This window comes from Colias philodice, chromosome 13, assembly GCF_061535455.1.
Source record: "Colias philodice isolate Cphi_HAF_F1 chromosome 13, ilColPhil1 Martin Lab GWU primary, whole genome shotgun sequence".
NCBI lineage: Eukaryota > Metazoa > Arthropoda > Insecta > Lepidoptera > Pieridae > Colias > Colias philodice.
Genome location: NC_143098.1, coordinates 8,468,849 through 8,485,376, shown reverse-complemented (window position 1 = coordinate 8,485,376; position 16,528 = coordinate 8,468,849). Strand labels below are relative to the sequence as shown.

The window sequence follows — 16,528 nt, the reverse complement described above, 5'->3', positions numbered from 1 at the left end:
TATGGAAAATCTAACTGTTGCCATATAAATAGAGTCATCGTCGTTATATAACAAAGGATACAAATAAATTTGAAACGATATCGTTAAGGATAAATATAAATTTAATATAATGAACGGACTGTATTCACAACATTTAAATTACTTCCCGATAATATTATCGAAAGTTTATGTTGACATTTTTGTATCAATTATAAAGGTATCTTATCTGGTTTCCTCGATTTGTTTAAATTAATATCGTTTAAATACAAATAAGAAAAAACATGGAAATAATAATAATAAAACAGTTTCCTTGGGATCATAAAAGGCAACTTTCACCATAAATTATGACGTTATGAACTCCACCTTTTAATGGACATTAAAAAGTGTAATGTCATGTTATGCATTATTAAATAGATGCAAGGTCAATTAAGGCTATGTTTTAGCTGGCTCGTTGGCAATACTCGAGTTTATTCACACAATGTATCATAGTTACTATGACAGTCTCGTGGAGCTTTAACGAGCTTGTCGGATTGGACACTTTTACACATCAACGATTGTTGTAATCATGAAGGTTATAGTATAAAGTGCCTTTCAGTAGATAACAACTTTAACTTAAAATGATAAACGTTTATTGTCATGTATATAAAATATATATATATTTCATTTAATAAATATTTTAGGATTTACGATAAAACATTGTTGTAAAGATCGATTGTGTTAAAAAACTTCAAAGGATGTTAACGAGCGACAACATTGTATTGTATAATTGTTACCCAAAACCATTACCGAAAGTCTTTCTTAATTCAGTATGCAGTTGACACCGGCGCACTCGTCATGTGCCAAGATGGTTCAGATTGGTGGAAAGCTAGCGGGTTAATTTCGCCTTCAAACGTGCCGCGAGATTCGTATCTCGAGCGGCTGGTTGGCGGGTCAGCATAGTGCAACTTTTTGTGTAGCAAACGTAATGTCACTGTAATGTCTTGCAGCGGAGGTTAAGATACCTCGGTCATGTTTAACCGACGGGAATGTGGAATTCTTAAATGTGAAATTTCGTGCATGCTACATTCTTGACCTGACATAGCTGAAGAATGCAACAGATAGCCCAAAACGTTGATAGGCATCGGTTCAAGATGAAGTATGTGTACCATATCTATGGTTTTCGGTCAAAGAGAAATTCTAGGACAATTTGTTTTTTATTACTTTAAGGTGAAGTTAATTGTCTCATACGGTGCTTTACAGATAAATTTTAACTATATTTTATCAGTACAGGGTTTAAAAGTAATATACTGATATATACTAATATGGTAAATTACAAAATAATGTAACGTTATAAAAAATAAATTGTTCTTGTAGAATGGAAAGCTCTTGTAGGTACCTACTATCTTGTTTTATTTCAAATATTCCAATGTAATTTCACTACTATCTATTTTAATAGCAATTTACGAAATTATAACGACATCATTTTCGGCATAGTCGCTTTTAATTTAATTCCTTATCTGATACATACACAACATTACAAAGATAAGTGGAATATTTACATGAGGTAAGCTTTTACTCAGATAAACATTTACTGAAGAATTATTAATATAGTGCATCTGCGCATAGTGGAAGTGATTTAACCTAGAAACATGTACGTATGTTAAGTTTGCATTTCAATATATAGGATATTATAAATTCAAATAGTTAAATAACTGTGATTCATACTGAAACTCAAGTTGTTTATTGATTAGAAAAAAACTAAAATAAAAGTTCATGTTATATTCCTAACAGAAAACAAAGGTCAGATTTATTACTTCGTCATATCGAGAGTTCTATAAAAATTGTCATATTACTTCTCATTAGGAAAATACATAGAAAAAACATATCACAATTGCGTATAGATTTACCAACTTTATATTTTCTCAGTTTGTAGTAACGATGTTGATGTGTGCACAGCACAGTCAGTCGGGATGCTATAACCAGTTGTGAGTCAGTGCGCCATACTGGGACGACGTAATTGTGATGTGACATTTTTGCGAGAGTTCACCCGATGCTATCGAGTGTCAATGTTAAGGGCAACGCGCGGATTGCTGTCGGACTGATGTGTTTGTTCGAAAATTGTTGAAAATGTGTCTAGTCATGTATGAAGATCGTATTGCGCAATCTTCAGCAATGTTTAAAAATTTTCGCTCGTAGTTTTATCGCGTAGGAGTGTGAAAAGTGCACTTTTCGTAACTGACTAGAGCACTTTTTGATAGATGAGTTATCATAGGCATATTTGTTCATAAGTATCGGTAAAAAATACGTCTCACCTGGCTATCAAATGGGTGAATATCGATCTTATTTCGGACTTGAGACTACGATTATCCAGATCCTTTCAGTGCTTCAATCGTGATTGGGTAAAAAACATCACCAAATTTTTTACATTTGGCCAGCGTGGCCATTACTTTTCACAATAGGCATGTGACCCGCAGTGCCAACAAATATGAGATCATAGTGATAATAACATGTATATTTTGTCATCAGGTGAAGGCGGCGGGGGCGCAGCTCGACGTTGCGCGCGCGATGCGGCGTCGCCGGCGCAAACGCACGCGCCGGCGCCTACGCCACAAGCACATACCGTCAAGAGTGAGAGACTTAGTCCACATGAATCTAACGCATCCAGGTAAGATGTTTTAAATGAATATGTGTAAAAATATAGCACCTTTGTAATTCTTATTCGGTGGTTAAAGGTTTGGAGCTCATTTTAATCAAATTAATATCAAAAATACTAACCGATGCTGTCTTGAGTTTTAAAGCAAACGTATCTCTATCTAAAAATTCTTCTCTTTATTTTCTTAGTCAGCAAATACCCTCTTTACCAATACAGCCTTCTGTTCTATCACCTCAAGTCGTCGTATCTACCTCCTTTTGTCCAATATATCGAACTTTCTTAAACCAACATCTATATTCAAATGTGTGTGTATGTCTGTCAGATCTCGCAGCGTGACACCGTCGACGTCGTCGTACCCCGGCACGCCGCCGGAGCGCGGCAGCCCGCACGCGCCGCCCGCGCCCGCGCACCCGCCGCGCAACTATTCGGACATCATGCGCTCGCTGGCGGCGCGGTACAATACGCACCCGGCGAATGAGTGAGTTACTAGCTTAGTGGTTTTGCAAGGGTTAATATGACAGGGCCAAAAAAGGGTAACTGCTGGACGGGTAGAGTACGTCCCGTACCTAGTTCCGCCCAAAGCAGCGTGACGGCAGACAAAGAAGTTTTAGTCAATAAGAATCCGACATAACCCACAGCTCTTTATTCCCAGGGCCGTAGATACCTATGCAAGATTTTCCCACTTAAAAAAACGTTGACAGCTGTGATGCAAAAAATAAAAAATGGCTGATATTGCTCGGTAAAGATGTAGGTTTGTAATGGTTAAAAAAGTTTTACAATCGGTCGAGTATATTATTAATTATAGGTGCGAAAATGCGGTAGCACTTGAATATGTAAATTTATATTATGTGTTATCAAGAAACCAATGTACAATATTTCAGCACTTAACTAACCATTTAATAATTAGAATATCGAGGCCTTAAGAGACAGTTCTTCTTGTAACATTGACAACCTTATCGTCCTCTGTGCATGGCCTTTAAGGCTTTAATAGGGACTAGCGACCTTGACGACGATTTACAAGGCGGGATCGGGAGACGACCGCGGAATTTACCGTAGTAAAAGTACGTATAAAAATGATTAAAAAGATATTTGGATATGGAATCAAAATTTAAAACAACCATGCCCTGTGTTTCAATTTGATAAACACACTGTAAAAACACTACAATAATTGATGTTATATTGACTTAGCGTTTTGGTTTAAAGTCCAAAAATCGACCTCAGTTCATGATTTTTTTCCAAAAAACCTGATAGTAAAATAAACAAATTAAAACAACCATGCCCTTTATCATATTCGAAACTTTAATATACATTTTTTTAGATATGTACATTAAGTATCTAAGAAGAAAAACGGTTATAACTAGAGTTAATTTTCGGTATTAAAAGGGAACTCTACCCGATTCAAGGCTTAAAAACTTTATTCCGTGCTAATGCTGTGAACGTTCATAATATAACCTTTCAATGTAATTTGTTATGACAAATGTATGTGATAAAATGCAGATAAAATTAGAATTTCACACCAGTATGCGTAATGGTATTAAATTGTAATGTGTTTAATATATCTTGTCATAAAACATTACAGATTCCTATCAGCTACTTCTTAAATATAAAAACAGCAAATATAATTACACACGTAGAATATTTATGCGTCTTCAAACGGCACTCTATCTTAGTCAAAATAAAATATAATAATGATGTATAAAGAGCACAACTCTCGGTATTTAAAAATGAAACAAGCCATAAACATGGAAAAATACGCAAACAAATTAGTATAAGATGCATATTTTACGATCGGCGTCACGTGTTAGCGCATTTGCATCACGTCACATCACAATACCTTACGACCCGCGGGTCACCGACCGGCTAGTGATGCCCAAATCGATTTGCATATTAATCGATTTGATAACAGCTCGCGTTCAGTCGACAAATTTACATGATTCGTGAGAACCGATGTCCGAACTTATGTTATATTAATGAATTGTTCATCTCACGGTGTCAGGTTAGTGACCTCTGTCAATTTTAATTACGATTCGTCCGATTGGTGGCCGAGTGTCTGTTCTGGTCGCACGCACTCTACAAGCTATAACGACCTATCGGCGCTGGAGCAAAGACCTATTTTCGCTTGTTCGATTACCGTTTAACGCTCGAATACTCAATGTCGTGTATAGTTAAACACCTGCACTCAGTGATAAATATTGTTTCACCTAATGAGATAACCAAAGTAAATAACTATTTCGAATTGCATAAATTAAAATTTAATTGAGTCTTTATATAGAGTAGTGTTATCGGGAACTGTATAAATCGCGTAATCTTGCCGCTTTGTTGTGATTTATTGCGTTGTTTAGTGAATAAAACCATGTTTTAACAGAAATATAATAAACTGCATTTTAATACGTGTTTTGTAAGCCATTATGCAACGTTAAAAACTTTATATAATAGAGATATTATTGTATCCATATCACTCTTTACATTCATATAGCAATTTTAAAATTTCAAACACATTATTACCCGCCCATACTATTCCGCAGATACTTTAATAGCCGAGATATTATAATCTGTACAATTTTGTAACATTTTCTTATCTAACCTTTTGACGTTAGTAAAAATACCTGACCCGAGGCTCAATTCGGCCATTTATTCGCGCTATAATTATGTCCAGCTCTGTTCTTATACAATTTTCAAGGATATTGCATAAAAGTTTAGCCGCAACAGTAGTGAGTGATAATCATAAATTATGAACTAATGCCGGGTATTTTGAATAATGACTGTGAATTAGTTCGACCGTGCTCCCATTATGTTGTTAGAGAAGGATTTGAGAACTTTTATTTAGGTTATGTTGAATGTAAATTAGGATAAATTATATCTTTCTTTTGAACATTATAATATTTAAGTTTCGTTTTTGTGATATGTATTTACTAAGATTCATATGTCTTTGTGACTTCCGACATACCTAGTTATAGTTGCTATAAATTCTTGCGAAATCACACATTAAAACAAACAATACTAGCAAAATCTATGTGATATTATGAGTGGGGCATTAAAAATAAAAAATTACACTGTATTTTATATTACTGCGATAGAATACGTTAGGGGCTATGTATAGTCTGATGTTGGAATTAGAATTTTTACACGCAAGAACTTCATTTCATATTTGAAAATTAAAATGAAGAGGTAAATTAAATCATGCATGTAATAACTATTATGTGTTTAAATGAAATATATTAGCCATTAGGTATAAAGATAATCACACGCAGGTTGTAATAATATTCTAACATACACTTGCCTGCAATGTAGCACTTCATATTATTTGCTCGGTGTTAAAGGTTACAGTCTTTCCTTGAATGCAAATTAAGTTTAGATGCATCATGCAACTTGCGTTTTGATATTTTGTTCATAATCTTTTAATGTTGGGCTTTAGGTTATCTTGATTGCTTAAAAAGGTGAAGGATTGGTATAAATAATGCGAGACTACAAAAGAAATAACAAAATGTGGTGACTCAATTGATACGCTTTAGCTAAAAGTCAAACGGTATAAAGATATTTGCATAATACTGTTTTATATATTTATGACACTGCTTTGATATCTTGTCATAGTAGTAGTGTAGTCAGATAACAGAATTAAAAAAAATGCATCAACATAAGTTAAATAATAACAGAAATCTCATAGTAGCTGCTATATTTATTATAAATAGATCATGAAGTATAATTTAAGTCGTGTACTAATAGATATAAATCATCAGGTTTTTGTGTAAGTTGCCTTTTATAGATCAAGAAAAATACGAGAACTAAGTAAACAATACGCTTGATGTGTGACCAATAAATTAACGGTAGGTATTCACCGTTATTTTTTATAAAAACTAGTATTGGTATTATTTTCCGGCATTTCGAGGTTTGACTGGGTGAATTAAATGATATTTTACAAATTATGTATCCTTAAAATAGTGATGGATGATGTAAAAGAAACCGTCTACTACAATAACTAGTAATTTTAAGCATCACAAAATTAGAGTGGATCTTCAAAAAAATTTATTTACGAAATAAATTAAAACGACATGATCGTAATAAATACATATTAACATTGTTAAATGGTACTGTAATAAGCTCTCTGTCTACTTCTCTTTTTCTATACAATATCAATGTACCTTATTTCACCACATTTCACTTCGACATTAAGATCGTCCTTACCATACGGCTAACGGCTACGGCTTCATTTTCTGTAAGTAGTTATAAGCTTCCCTGTATGTACTACTGTATTGAAGTGTTAAATAAATAGATTTTTTATACTTAATAATCGTATTTGTTCTAGTTACTTCCACCGCGTGAACGGCTTCGGTCTGGAGCCGCGCGCGCCGCTCCCCCAGAGCGACGTCAGCGACACGCCCGTAGGCGGCCTGTTTGCGAAGCTCGCGCAGCAGCAGGGCGGACCGCCCAGGCTGCCCGCCTTCCCTGTCATGATGGATATGAGCGCTACTAAGGTATTGTTATGTTTTTAATAGTTTGTATATTGCATATTGCATGTTTTAAAAAAGTTTTATAATTGGAAATTAGTGTATGTCTTTAAAACTAGGTATTCTTACTGAATTTAAAGAATGATGACAGATGTGTAATGTGTGTTGTAATTTATGTTGTTTTGGAGTAGAAATAAATTTCATAATAGAAAAATAAGAGTTATATAATTTGAAAAAAAAAGCAATTTTTAAGTCTCAAACAGTGCAATAAAGTATAAACACAAATATACAAATGATAATAATACCTATCTATAAATAAAAGCATTTTTGTTTCCCACAAGATTTATTAACTTTCTTATACAAAGTGAATATTATTATTCGACCTGCAATAAATTGTTAAATGTCATTTATAGCAAATAACAAAAACAGTGCAAGAGAATTTTGCAATTCAGTTAAACAATAATTGACAAGTCAAAATTAATTGACAGTTCGATTTCTGTTTCTGCAGTTATTTGCAATTATTTATCGACATTAAAATATTCATTTGTACTATTTGATTCGAACAGAACATAGAAATTTGTCTACTTTTGCGCAGTTACACACAGATATTAAATTTCACTTCTCTTACTCACGTTGAAATGTTATTTAAAGAACATTATATTGTACGATTTATATTTCGAAATACATTATAATCAAGCTTCAATTATAGCCTTGTTCAAAGCGTAACATTACGAAATTAAACCTTTTTGAGAGTATTATTAAAAATATAAAAACATTGTTTTACAATTTCCTCTAACGTAATGCACATTGGTAACAGCAATGCCAGTGCCCCTATGAAATAATTTACGCTTAGCTGATTTCTCATTTCATAATCGCGTCTTTAAAATTCATTAATGATAATAAATTCTGTGCGCACTGACCTTCCAGATCTAATTGTACCTGTTCACCGTTCCATAGTTCACGGCTATGATTAAAACCTCTTTGTATAATGCCCACGCGACTATCTCTAAGATCTTTATTAGACGTAGTTAATTTATGTTAATTCGGGGATCTATGAAATCATAACGCGAGTGTAGCGTGCTTCCTTTGAGCTATTAATTGAGGTAATTATGTATGATAAGCTCGCCGACCTTTACACTTCCTTCGGTGGTGAAGATAAGATAGTGTGAAGTGTGGCGGTTGTTAGTGCCTGCGCAGAAACGCTAGGGCTGCCATGTGATAATACTACAGTCAATCGTAGTTGGATAAATGAAAAACTACAATAACCTGGTTTTAGTTATAATACAAATTGTAAAAGAACCGTTGCAGCTCAAAGAATAGTGAGTAATAATGTAATTAAAAATTAACTCTACTTTTGAAAATGTAATTTCTCGCACATTTCCCTTGATAGATCGAAACTCTTCATCTTTGATGCAATGTTTTCTGATACCCTGTTTAAGCTTAATTATGTAGCATAAAGCAGTCCTGTACAACCATATAGATAGGAAATAAGCACCTTTAGCAACAGGTAAAGGTGAAACATAGCTCAATCATCGAATTTGTTCTCCCCATCGACAACCCTAAGCGGGGTATATCCGCCCCGCCCCCGGCGCGTGCACCGAAGCATCTCCTCTCGCTGGAGCTAACTGGAGCTGCACTAATTGGCCCCAGCACGCGCCGAGAGCGCGCGATACGTCCGCCATGTGAAATCGGCGCGCCCGACTTGTGGTTCTTTTAGACTTCTTAAAAAAAGACCTAAAAGACCATTGAAACCATGGGTTTTTGTAGTTAGGGATTGGATACGTTGCTTTGGCTAGCTATTTGCCAATTCTGATATTGACAACAAGAACAATGAAACGAGACAACGACTTGAAATTGTAACCATTTTATTAATCAACACAATATAATTGCATTACAAAACCCTTTATTCTATTCCCTTAAGTGGCCTTGCGTCACAGATCACACCGTACAACATTTTTAATCGATGAAGTAAAATAATAATTATACGGATCTCTCTAATGTGCACGATCGACACGCGCTTGGCCGGCTATAACAAACGAGTAAGAGGCACGCGAATTGCAGTATGCGATTTTTGCACTTATTGGATTTCAACTTTCTAAGAAAATAAACGTACTTCGGTTGAAGTTCAGCTGCTTCGGTGTAATTTAGATTGCGATCCATGAATTGCACTGTTTACTTTCTAATTTTGGTATCGCGGCTATCTGATAGCGCGATATTAACATGATTTGTTACATTTCTCTTTGTGCCCTTAAACTATAAATTTATAGAATTTATTCTCACCTGTGAAGAGAAACGGGAGCGCGGAAATAAGTCGTGAGATGACTGCGGCTCGTGCGGACGATAGGGCTGGCGAAGATAGCTAAACAAAAGGTATCTTGCAAAATGTAAAACTCTATGATCCCAAGTACAAAATGGTTGCGAAGAAATAAAAGTCTAGAAAATAGAGCTTTTACTTATAACGCTTAGATATACAGCTATACACCTAAAGCAATAAAATTACATACGATGACCAATGAAACATTAAATATCGCATTTGATAAGGAGCCAATTAATACAGACAAACTTTTTAGAGAAGATATAAGTTGGCAGCCCTAACGAAAATTGCCCGCGCGTGCTGCTACGTGCTCGAATCGCGCGCGCGCCTCGAAACTTTATCTAGAATGAGAACACCTTTTTTACCTTACAGCAATTAAAAAGATAGATTGCAATTTGACCCGCGGGCGGCTAGCGTGACGACGTCGAGCATTATTATGATGAATGCCGGCCACTTATGAGCGAGTGGTCTCAATCAGATAATGGCCCATTCTTTCATGTTTGCTTAACACTGCCACAACCTGACCGGCTACCAGTAATTGAGTTTCTAAATGTCATGGCGGGCGATTGTTGTGGACGGGACATGGTCATAAATTAACTCGAAAAATATGACTGTCGTGCTTTGAATCGGAATGCGTGCGTTGAAATCTTTTGGGTGCACATTTTACAGTTGAATTTGGAAGTAACTTTTTCTTACATATTCACAATAACCGTAATATATTTAAATAATTAAGTGCAGCTTAACATTATTCTGAATGTTTTTACTTTACACTAAAACGGATAACTGAGAATAAACTTAAGTACCATTTTATAAATTATCCCAAATCTACTTTGATTTAAATATTACAAGGACTATTTATGTCGAGCAAATTTCAAGCTTTCAAGTTCCAACTGTCTAATCGTAACTGACTGTTTCGCAACAAAGTTCCGTATTCTGTCACAATGCAGATACTTTAAAAGTACAACGGTTGTAAATTTTATTAGTCAGTCAAATGGAAGAATAATAATCATTATATTATAGATAAATTAAAGCCTTAAGCCTGAATATCGTGTTTAATAGCTCGGAATATTGTTATAATTACATGGGTAGTACCGTAACTGATTTTGTATGCGTTATTAATATAATAAGCAGAGTAACAACAAAGTACAGTTTTGTTTTGCATTATGCTACAAAGAGGTACTGTATTTTATATGGTATTTAGATAATATTGTTTCTTTAATCTTATTCTTTGAATAAGCCAATTTTTAGTATCTTTAAAACTTTTACTAAGCTTCGCTATTGTTTTGAATATAAATATAATTTTAAAAATTACAGCAAACAAGTTACACTAATTGAAACGTATACCCCTCATATAGCCTTATCTAAATAAGTCCCATCTTCCACAGACATTACTAGCGATATCGCGGGTGAGTCGCACGGGCCGATCGCGTCGGAAACGCGTCGGTGTCGGCTCGGCGCCGGAACACTCTCCGCTAGATCTCTCCGCGGCGGGAGAGAGCGCGGCGAAGAGGGCGCGACTCTCCGCCAGTCCCAGCACGAGGAGTGATGACGATAGGGACAGGGTGTCGAATGAAGGTGAGTTGGTAACTGATCACTACAAAGTATAAAGCAAAGTCGCTTCCTGCATCTGTCCTAATGTCTGTATACTATGTTTGCTTAGATCTTTAAAACTACACAACTAATTTTGATGTAGTTTTTTTAACAGATAGAGTGATTCAAGCGGAAGGTTTAAGTGTATATATTAGGTTTAAAACAAAGCGGGCGAAAAGCTAGAATGTAATACGATTAGTTTACCTACTCATTTCTGGCCCTATAGAACGGGGATTGCCTCGTACAGGATCAAATGAAGTGTAGTTATTTAATGATAAGTATTTAAGAAAGATTCTGAAGATTATGTCCGTGATGGTGATGACAAAAAAACTGCATTAGGGAAGAGACGAATAAACAAAACAACTCTTAGGTCTGAAATTATTCCGAGGAAGTATTTGATTTATCTCTTCGTCAGTTAGAAGTGAAATCGGCTAAGTAGAGATATGGAATTATTGTTTAATATATTCTGTACTGATTCTTTTTTGGATTACTAATACTGTTAAATGGACTTCATACTCATTAAGAAAGTATAATTCGCTTAATCCCTCTGTTTGTTGCTATATAATATGTGAGGCGAGAGTCGTTCAGCTCTTGAGTTGAATTTCACTTAAAATGTGGTCCATATCAATTGTTTAAAACAACCTTAAGTTATATTACATTGAATTTGATCACCACGATTAAACAATTCGATCTTGAATTATAGCCTTCTCATGACGAAACAACCTTGAGAGTATCTCGAGCGATGTTTCTAAACAAAATTATATCACAGTGTGACAATGAACAAAGTGACATCACCTTCACCTTAAAACGGAGTAACGTTTTATGTTTACGTTACATCTAGACCTGTATAGAGCGTCTGCAAAAAATGAAATAAAAAAGAATGATCCGCACGCGAACGCGCCTTATCAATTAATCAATTGTAACTGCACAGCGGCAATTAAAATCAACACGCGTCACTGCGCCCGATGCATTATTCAATTGACATGAATGTATTGAAAAAGTTAATTCATGTATGATTTATTCATGTAGATCGGAGTGAAACCCGCGACTGCCTGTGCGCGGAGGCGCGTGCGCGCGTTTCCGCTTGGTCCGTCGACGACGTGTGCGACTTTGTTGGCTCGATCGACATTTGCGCTGAGTACGCGCCGGTAAGTTATCGTTTTTGTATGAAGAAGGTACTATGAGGTCGTTGACATGAGAAAAGTTTATTGTACCTTGTTTGTGGGTTTCTAGCCAGGTTCAAGATTGGCCCGCGTGGCAAGGGTAGTAGGCACGCGTGGCATCAACAAAATTAAGCTAATCAAAATCATGATTCAAGAAGTGTTTGGCTGTGAATTGTAAGCAAAAATAAATTATTGCACTGGAGAAAAATATCTATCAAAATAACCGTCTGAATATTACCGTTCTCTAGTGAAAAAACATCGCATCTGCGAAACTAATACTATGCTTATAATAACTCCAAATAATAAGCATCAAAATACTCAGTTACAAATGAAGTTTGGATAGACGTTAATAAGCCATCAGCTACCGATCAATAGCAAACTAACGAAACTACACAGTGATATTATACAAATCATAACAATCCATAACACTTGCGATAAAACGCTTTGTCAGTCAAATGAAATCGAAATGATATAAAATAAATAAACGTGTGAAAATACTTACAAAAACTCTCTCAAGTCAATTAGTGATAATGATATATCGTAATCAGAGTATATTTTGTTACAATTATACACTTTGTATTAATAAATACGTAACCTGATTAATACAGGTTGATATTGTAACATAAAGAATAGCCTACAAACAATATATTAATTATCTAATGATACTGGAATACCTATAAATTTAATTCGTAGAAATTGAAATTCCCCGTAAAATGATTGCAATTACCGAGTAAACCAATAACAATATAACATGATCTTTCCACTGTTACAAAACAAAATATTAATGGTTCGATCCTCTCGTATCCCGTTTAACGAATACGGGTCGTAAAGGAAACGCTGTGGTCCATGCTTCTAATGATATTATACGTTGCGTCCTCGCTTCGATCTCAAGCTATTTTATTGGCGATCGGATGCCGGAACATTCGAGTCATCCCGTAGATAAATACTCTTTAAGAGCACTTACAAATTACACGTATGGCGCATTAAATTATGAGTTTACGATTGCACGTTCTGTTACCTTAATGTAGCCGTAAATGTAAGATAAAATGTATTTTGTGGCGCACACGGCCGCTACATTGTCTTTGATGTTACTTTTATATTGTCTATTTTGTAATACTGATATCGAAATTGCTTTGCTCTAGAGCGATTTGTCTAAGCAACAATCTTCTGCATCTATTTACATTTTCAGTGTCTATATTAGCGTAGAATTGATAACGGTAATAATTAATTATTTGTCTCTCAAATATTTCAACTATGCACTCGATAAATTGATTCGATTCCGTTGATTTTGCGTACCTCTGGGGTATTTTGCATACATTGTTCAGCAAGTAGTACCACTTCTTGCACATAATTTCTGAATACACATTTAAATACATTCAAGCTTCAAATAGTTGTCGAAAATGCATGTTTTCGCAAGTACATTTGAACCAGCATAGCATTTGTCACGTGCAATTTGCAACAAGTATGTCTTTTGACATAACATTGCGGCGTGACGTGAAATTGACCATTATAAAGTTTACACAATGCTCGGGCACGGCTTTACCTGATTTACACTTCTGAATCGAGCCCTCGTGTATCGCAAGGCAACGATAAACAACTTATTTAATGGAGGACTATCCTGGCTTCAGTGTGGTTAGTCGTAAACTGTGTTGATGAAGAGCAGCGCGAGAGTACCTTGCGTTCTATCCTCCGTTACATAGTCTTTTCAATGCACTTTTAATTAATGGATAAATAATTGCTGATTTATTAAGTACCTTACATAATAATCTCATTACAGAAGAACTCAAATTTCATATTTTACAAAAGTCAATGTAATATCAGTGTATTTAGATAATATTTATTACATTGCGAGTACCTAGTTAATTGTTCCTTTCTGCTCTTCCTAATAAATAATCGCTGGATGCACACTAAATAGGCGAAGAAAGCGGGGATAGGGGTTTATTGAACCGATTAACAGACCGTATACGTGATTTGTGTTTGGCGTTCACGCAAACCCATATAGAGAGAGTCAACAAATCAATCAAGGATCTCTTGATTGACTAAAGACAAGAACTAGTTGCAAAGTCGCTAATTAATTCTAAAAAGGGTTGCGGTGAAAGGGAAGAGGGAATGGGAGGTATATATGTAGTAAGCTTTTGAAAGGTTGCGCAACGCAAAACTGTTTGCACAGCACATATTTTGTAAGTGTGGCAACTGGCAATGCGGAACGGCGTGGGAACCTGAGCAAGGACTTAAAAATTGCTCCAACGTGTCTGCAATGTTATATAGTGTAGCGGAGAAATGTTGGGCAAGCTGTTTTGAAATATCGTGTGAAAATTGAGATTTGAAAATATATGAGGAATTGATTTAGGAAATCTTCTATATATATATTAGTAGAGAAAATCCTGTTCTTTCGTAACTATGATTTACGAAAGAACAGGATTTATGCTTTGCATGGAAGTAACGTTATCGTTTTATGAAATAACGTTAGGTGGCATCGTACTATTTAGGATTTTGCATTAAAAATTCAAAATTTATAGACTCTGATGCTCTATAAAACTTGTACACTCAAGCGCATCAAGTATTAAAATTCACAATAAATAAATTTAGTATGATAATTTCTATCTAATTATTATAATAGGCAGGCAACAGCAAGCGCCATGTTTATTTCTCGATAACTACTGTGCTACCAGCGCGGGTATCACATTACACCGTGATTTATATCCGCAAATCGCAGTATAGCGGTCCGCGTTATTAATTGTTAGTCAGTTAATAAACACTTTACAAGCATTTAAATGATTAATGTGCTATTGGCGTATTAGAGATCGCGGTTGGTTATTATGAGTCGTAAAATCTTAGCGATGATGCCTAGACATTTTGTTTGATGATACTAGACTCGGCGTTTCAAAGGATCTGATAGGTGCTAAGACACTGAGATTTATATTTGAAAATGTTTTATTCCTTTAAGCCGGTTAAGTACTGGTTGACGATGATCTAACAAAAGTATTATTTAACTGTTATTCGTAATACATATCAGAATTAAGTACCGAGTCTCACGGTTGAAGCAATACACAAATTGAAATTTTATTGTGTAATATAATTGTTAATCTATATAGAATATGATTAATTACGTGCTGCTAAATCGTGAACATCTGCTATCTACTAAAGCAGCTCAATAGCACGGTAATTTTTCACCGAAAATCGTGATTCCATCTGACCTGACCCTAGCTAAGATTTGGCCCATTCATCGTTGTCAAACCAGAATCACTTGCACAAGCGTTCGTGAGCCGTATTGTTAAATAATATTCAATTCACGCCGTCCCATATAAATTTAGATTAATTTCCGATTCATTGACAAGTTGCTTTATTATGTCTACGAAGTGAGTTTCGACTTTAACGTCGCGTTAAACTTAATAGGTAAGTATGATTTCGAATTTCATGTGGTTTCATTTTTCGAAAATGAACATAATTTTATCATAAATGTCACTGGGGTAATGTAAAAATCAAGACTCTAATAATTACTCGCGACATCAGCGAAAACACTTTATTACAATATTATGCAATTAAATTAGCCAGTCAATGGCTTTTTTATCTGTAGAACTAACGTTCCAAAGTGACAGATACATAAATTTAAAAATGTAATTTATGTGTTTATACGTAAAAATCCAGAAGTAAAATAATTTAGTTATCTAAAGCATGAATCGGTTTACATCATCGCAATTTCGTAGCATGAGCATTATATCTTTACAACTAAGACAAGATGGACAGTTGTGACAAACAGCTATGGTCTTTATAAACATTCACGGACCGAAATTGATAACTCTCAGCTACTACAACCCATATTTAATGGTCGTAAATACTAAAATGCCTTGCATAAATATCTGATACACGTCCCAGATTCACGTAATCCTAATTGCGTACCCATTGTCGCTATACAGCTTTGACAGAGTCGTATCATAGAACCATAAAGCATAAGAACTGTATGGTCTGCATATTATAAATATCAATAAAGATTGTCTGAATATTTTATAAGCAGAAACTGGTACTAAAATAGACTAATTTCTGTGTGTGTTTAACGTTAACCCGACTAGTTTATGGTGCCGGAGGTGAAAAATCAAAAAACAAAAAGACAAAATCCTCCTACTATGTACGTTAAAACATCTCATCTAGACTGTCTAATTCATTCTTAAGTAATGCATTTTATATTATATTCATACAGGATAAGCGTAAAAAGCATTTATCGTGCCTCCAATCCGTCACTGCATACAGATGCTCGTGCACTCGTGATCTCTCCTGTCGCAACGTGCGATTTATATAAATTATCCCAATATGTGCTCAATATGAAGCGTATAAATTAAATTGCTGAGATCGACCGCGACACATTCGGGATAATTTGTTGGTAACCGCGTGAAAGGTCTATAGCGAC

The 16,528-nt window shown here is 35.1% G+C and overlaps 1 protein-coding gene across 4 annotated transcripts in view; it reads left to right on the top strand.

The window, feature by feature from the left end:
- Window positions 1–16,528, top strand: part of LOC149483556 (uncharacterized) — a 184,693-nt gene that overhangs the window by 139,520 nt on the left and 28,645 nt on the right. For all 4 annotated transcript variants that reach the window (XM_089702648.1, XM_089702651.1, XM_089702652.1 and 1 more), the window contains 5 exons: window positions 2,485–2,623; window positions 2,934–3,089; window positions 6,915–7,083; window positions 10,756–10,945; window positions 11,990–12,108. In XM_089702648.1, the coding sequence (XP_089558774.1) occupies window positions 2,485–2,623; window positions 2,934–3,089; window positions 6,915–7,083; window positions 10,756–10,945; window positions 11,990–12,108 (773 nt within the window). The remainder of the gene's footprint in view (window positions 1–2,484; window positions 2,624–2,933; window positions 3,090–6,914; window positions 7,084–10,755; window positions 10,946–11,989; window positions 12,109–16,528) is intronic.